This window comes from Boleophthalmus pectinirostris, unplaced genomic scaffold (genome assembly GCF_026225935.1).
Source record: "Boleophthalmus pectinirostris isolate CB_2022bp ecotype Guang Dong unplaced genomic scaffold, ASM2622593v1 HiC_scaffold_23, whole genome shotgun sequence".
Classification (NCBI taxonomy): Eukaryota; Metazoa; Chordata; class Actinopteri; order Gobiiformes; family Gobiidae; genus Boleophthalmus; species Boleophthalmus pectinirostris.
This window is the reverse complement of record NW_026571207.1, coordinates 29,450,605-29,456,604: the sequence shown is the minus strand read 5'-3', so window position 1 is coordinate 29,456,604 and position 6,000 is coordinate 29,450,605. Positions and strand designations below refer to the sequence as shown.

General features: G+C 38.9%; 1 protein-coding gene across 1 annotated transcript in view; it reads right to left on the bottom strand.

Moving 5' to 3' along the window:
* Positions 1-2,293: 2,293 nt before the first annotated feature.
* rps6kal (ribosomal protein S6 kinase a, like) overlaps positions 2,294-6,000 on the bottom strand; it is a 29,997-nt gene continuing 26,290 nt past the window's right edge. Inside the window, exon 21 of the mRNA XM_055159176.1 lies at positions 2,294-5,492. Within this exon, the coding sequence (XP_055015151.1) occupies positions 5,367-5,492 (126 nt within the window). The 3' untranslated portion in view covers positions 2,294-5,366. The remainder of the gene's footprint in view (positions 5,493-6,000) is intronic.

The window sequence follows — 6,000 nt, the reverse complement described above, 5'->3', positions numbered from 1 at the left end:
TTTTGTTTTGTTTCATTTTGTCTCATTCATGCTGTGGCCCAAAGCAAGAAAAATGATCTGACAAAGGCTTTTTTGCCAGAAACATTATTTGAAAATAAAGAAAAAAAGCTTTTGGACGCATTTTTTCACTTTTATTTTGACTGTTCCTTGCATTTACACCTCTACAAGAACAGCATTTTCTGTTTTATTTCATCAATCCTGTGTATTTAGGCAAATCTATACACTTTCACTAGAATAATTTGGACGATTTCATCCCTGGAATTACCAATCTCTAGTGAACCAAATATAAAAGGTATAGCTGTTAACCTGAAACCTACCGCTTCATGACATCACAAGGTGGAGCAGAGCATTTTGAGCTTTGGAAAGTAGGCAGACAAATATCAAAGGGTTGCTCAAACCTGCGTGAATGAAACAGAACAGCAGAACAGGTATGTTTTTGACAAGATAACAACATTCTAACATGGCTTAACCTCACAAGAGTCACCTTTGTGTAATATAAGACCTTTAAAGGTAGGTCCCCCTCTATACTTGCTTCTTCTAGCCCAAACAAAACGTGTGCAGACCGGGTGGACTTATTAGCCAGCGCGGTCTATTAGCGCCAGGAGGCCAAAAACAAAGAGCACTATGTCAAACCAATTATCCCACTGTTTACCTCTTATGGCTTCCAGTCTGCCTACAAAACGCACCTAATCCTGCGGAGAGGGGAGGGAGGAGAAAGCGCGGGACACAGGCTGAAATAAGAAAGAAAAATTGGGGTTCAGACAACAGCTGGTCCACGGGCCAAAGTGTGCGTAATTGCGTGCGTGCTTGTGTCCGTGTCTGTGTGCGTGCGCGCGTGTTTGTGTGTGCGCGCGCTCCATCCATCTGTGCGTCGCTGCCCTGTGCCGGTCTGCGTGGTCTGCTCGTGACAGCTCCAGCACACACCAGTGGTCGGACGAAAGGGTACAATTCTCTGGGGAGAGGGGGGTTGGACGCGCGAGGCTGCCTGGCGAGAGATCATTTACATAGGAGCAGGACGGAGCAGCGGCACCGGGGACCCTTCTGTGTTTAAACAGAGACAGACAAAAAAAAAAAAAAAAAAAGAGAGAGAGAGAGAGGTTTGGAAGTGAGCAGTAAGGACATCTAGTGGTGACTGCTGGTGCTTGCAGCTGGTTTTCAGATACGAGGTAAACAGGGAGTCCTCAAAATAACATGGCATGAAGTGGTCCTATATTACACAAAATTGACTCTTGTGAGTTACTTAATCAAAAACGTACCCAGGGTTGTATTTTGTTTCATTCACTCTATTCACTTCCCCTTGTGATGTCATGTACTGGAAGCTTTCAAGTTAACAGCTGCCTTTTACCTTTAATTCACTTGACGTTGGCAGTTCCAGCGCTGAGATTATCCAAATGTGAAGGTGTATGGAGTTTAAAAACACCGTGGAGCACTTCCTGTATTACCACATGACATCACAAGGTGGAGCAGGGCGTTTTCTTTATGAGAGAAGAGCTCAGCCAACATAAATATGCAGGGTTTGTGTGTTAAACGTAAGTGAATGAAACAAAACACAACTCCAGGTCTGTTTGTGATGAAAAAAACATTATAATAGATCAGAAAATAATATAGACCCTTTAACACTCCTGAATTACGATCAAACACATGTCCCAGACTAAAAAACATAATCAAAAGCGTCATGGCAACTCTGAAGACAATTAGTGGACTCTTGATACTTTGACCTCAGAAACATGACATTATGTTCTGCACCTCTTCAACTGCTCTTGTCTGATAATTATCAACCCTTTGGTATTACAAGAAGAGGGTCATGTCATGGGGTTGAGGTTGGCCTTCACATAAAACTCCTTTAGGATATTAGTAACACTAGATGCAAGATATACAATATAATTATATGTTCTTTTTGATAATAGCTAACACTAGTTGTATGAAAATTCTGTTACAGTGTAGTACTGGTTTATTCTTGCACTTAGTTGGGCATTAACTTGGGTGTTGTTGCCACAGTAACTTCTGAAATCTTAATCCTGGTTTTGTCCTGGCCTTATCTAATGTTGGTTAATTTCTATTCCAGCCATGTTAAAGGTGGACTATTTAACTTTTCCTGTTCGTCTCAGCCCCCGTTTTATGGTTATTATATTTAACATTACATTATATTTGATTTTCTTAACAGATCTCTTTTATTAGTCCTGAAATAGGAGATGAATACATTTTTCAGACTAAAAAATGCTAACCAAATAGAATTTTTAAGATTGTACTAAGAGAGAAAGTTTTTGAGAATCGCTGTACAGAAGACAGTTAATGCATGTCAATAATGATCTTTAATGTCAATATATACATAACCTGAAAGAAAAATAGAATCTTAAAAATCAAATGAAATAAATACATTATCATACAATTTCCACAATGTCTTTTTGAAGAGAATCCATGGAAATGTCTTTTATATATATATACATACATATATATATATTTATAAATCAGCTTCTCTGGTTCAAAGGGGTGCGTCCTGCCCCCCTGCGAAGACCCTATAGCGCCCCCACGTGCTCTTCATTGCAAACAGCTTCAATACTTCACATTAGCGCCATTTCAGCACTTTATTTTTTTTAAGCTTTGTCCATCTGCAGCAATCACATTCAGTACACTGTAACATCACACGTGAACATGACGGGGAATTTTAAAGAATGATGCGGTCACCTGCATGCATCTACACCAATCAGGCAAAAGATTATGACCACCAACTTAACATACATTATAATAATAAAACTAACTAACAATCTCTGTATTCTGATGTAATTCTATTTTATCAGTTTATTTCACCTGAATCACCTGACCCAGTTTTGCTTTTTTTTTTTTTTTTTTTTATCTTAAAGGTGCACTGTGTAACGTTTCTGGTGTAAGATCTGCCGCCTGCTTGTCTCCATGGAGATGTAATTGCGTTGAATGTTATACAATATGGAAATAAACTTGGTTAATCACAATGGAGACAAGTTACTGGTAAGATCTATGGAGAAGCAAGCCTGCACATAAGAAGAATTAAAGTTTATCAAGGTATATTTGAGCTATAAAACACCTGTATTTGAATACATGCACGGCAGATAAGTTTAATCCCATACTGTGGACCATTCCGTGCAAAAATAAAATAAAATAAAATAACTTCACATATCTTCATGGAGACAAGCAAGTAGCCAGTCTTCCACGTCTGAAGTTACGTAGTGCACCTTTAATTGCAAATTTAAGACCTCAGTTGGGTATATGTAATGTTATATTTTGTAATTTTATGATTTCATGTTAGAGGGAAAAAAAAAAAAAAAAGCCTACAGTTTTTCAGTTTGTCACTCCTGAAAATCAGCATTTTAAATCCTTTTGTGTTTTTTCAGACTATCTTATGTCTGTGTATTGTGTCACCATGGTAACCACCTCCAGAGTATCAACTACTACAAACTACTACAGGGACATTCATTTCTCTGCAAAAGATATTACATTACCTATTAACTTTTTTGCAGACTGACAAAATTCAAGTATTCAAGTATCCAAGTTCGTCCTACTTGTTACGACACAGCAACTTTGAAACGTTAACTTGTGTCTGATATATACTGTGCAAATTTAAAATAACAAAATAACACTGTTTTTTCATTTGTCAGTGGTCTTAACATTATGCTTGATTGGTGAATGAAACAGAAGTGCTGGTCGATGTATTTTTTTGATCATGGGGGACTTTTTTTTTTTCTTCTTTTAGGCAAAACTCTATAATCTTCTATTAAAAGCCCTCAGAAAATAAACAGTCATATTTCCCCCCTCTTAAGTCAATACACCACCCTCCCAGCACTCTCCCACTTACATCAAAAAAGCGAGCAAAGCAACAAAAAAAAACAAAAAAACAAACAAAACAAAAAAAGCAATGACGTACACATAGAAAGAGGGGAAAAAAAAAAAAAAAAAAGAAATATTAAGCTTAGATACATCGATGAAGAGCAGTGGGGGGTCTCAGGGGGGTCCACAGTTTGTTGAAGCAGCTTTGAATCAGCCAATCACAGTGAAGGAAAAACATCAGCTGGTGCGTATCTTCCCCCGGCCAGAGGAAGAGAGGGCGAGAAGGCGAGGAGGCCAAGTGCATATGAGAGCTGTGGAAATAAACTATAATAAGCCCGACATCAATACATTAAAACATGAGAAACGCCATTGGAGTCAGTAGTGTAGCTCAAAGTGATATGCGGACAAGATAAATAAGGATAAAACATTCAAGCATGTGTTTCAGTGTGATGGGATATTTAGAATGAATATGGAATCAATGTTCAGTCACTAATAAAATATTCAGATTTTAAAATATCTTTTGAAAACTTATAAAAAAATATTCATATACGTACTTAGGAGTTCAAGTCACAAATAAATTTATTGTAGGGTCAGTTTCAGTTCTGTTTTAGTCCTGGTTTGATGGAGGTTAAAACTGAAATTAGCACCAACATGTAGAAATGAGTTAGACCTAGCTTTGACCTGGTTTTAGTCCTGGTTTAGTACTGGTTTAGTAATACTAAGACCACGTTTAATACTAGCTTTGACCTGGTTTAGTCATGGTTTAGTCCTAGTCAGTCACATTAGAACTTGGTTTAATCTTAGCTTTGACCTGGTTTAGACCTGGTTTAAACCTGGTTTAGACCTGTCTTAAATCTGGTTTTAATTCTGATTTAGTTCCGGTTTAGAAATGGTTCAGTTCCAGTTTAATCATGTTAAGACCTGGCTTAGTCCTAGCTTTGACCTGGTTTAACTGTGGTTTGGACTTGCTTTAGTCCTGATTTAGACACATTTTTGAACTGGTTTAGTCCTAGCTTTGACCTGGTTTAGTTTTGGTTTAGCCCTGGTTTAGTCTTCGTCTCTTTAGTCTAGATTTGATCGCAATTTAAATCCTGGTTTAAGACCTGTTTTTGAACCTAGTCGAGTCCCATTTTAGACCTGAATTACAATAAAGTATTTTTTAAGCCCTGTTTCACTCACTGTATAATGTTAAATACCCGTTGCCATTAAAATGAACACATGCTTGAAACATTTTCGTCTATTACTCTAATGTATCTTTGAACCACACTACCAAAACACAATTCACTTTCCCCTTTAATACATTCTAATTTACTGATGTGGGGTTTGCACACGTCTCTCTCCGCAGCAGTAACAGATATGTCATAATCAGCTGACTTCTTCATGATGCAACCTCGTCCAGTGTGAATGCATATGAAGGGCGTGTCCAAAAACAATAATAATAAATACGTTAAAAAAATACTCAGGGAGACAGTATTTTGTATAAGTGCGACTGGCCAGAGCTCGTGTAGATCTGCTTAGTCCTGTTGAGATTCTGAGGTTGTAGTTTTTAGAGTTTTTATGGGGGACTACATGTCGGTGGAGGTGAGTTTCTTCATGCTTCGGCGTTGAGCTAAACTGGACGCCGCCACTGGCTCCAACACGGGCTGGCTGGTCTTCTGGCTCAGAGCAGAGTAAGTGGCAGCCATTGCTCCCTGAACACAAAACATATGCACAGATGAATATAAGAGACACATTAAGTAAGTGAAGGCTTTTACTTACTTAAAAGGTGTTTCTCTGTCATTGCTCTGCCTGGAATGTTCCACAGTATGACAAACAGCTTTACTTTACCTTTATTCAATTACCGTATTTTCCAGGCTATTAGGCGCTCTGGATTATAAGACGCACTGTCATTAAATGGTCTATTTTTGAACTTTTTTCACAAATAAACCGCACCGGACTTTAAAGGAAACACAACAGTTAGATGGGGCAGTCGGACTTTGTTTGGCGCGTTCACGGTGACCCTGGGTTTTGTTCAGTTGTGGCGTGTAGGGAGGGTGCTGTCTGGGACCTCTGGATTGTTGGCGTGTTCGCAGTGACTCAGTTGTTCAGTTGTGGCTCAGAGTGGCACATCGCACATCTTTCCTCTGTTCCACTCCTTGTCCATGTGGAGTGATGAGGGTGACTGCGGGTGTGCTTCGCTACGCGGTCGCCGTCTGCTCC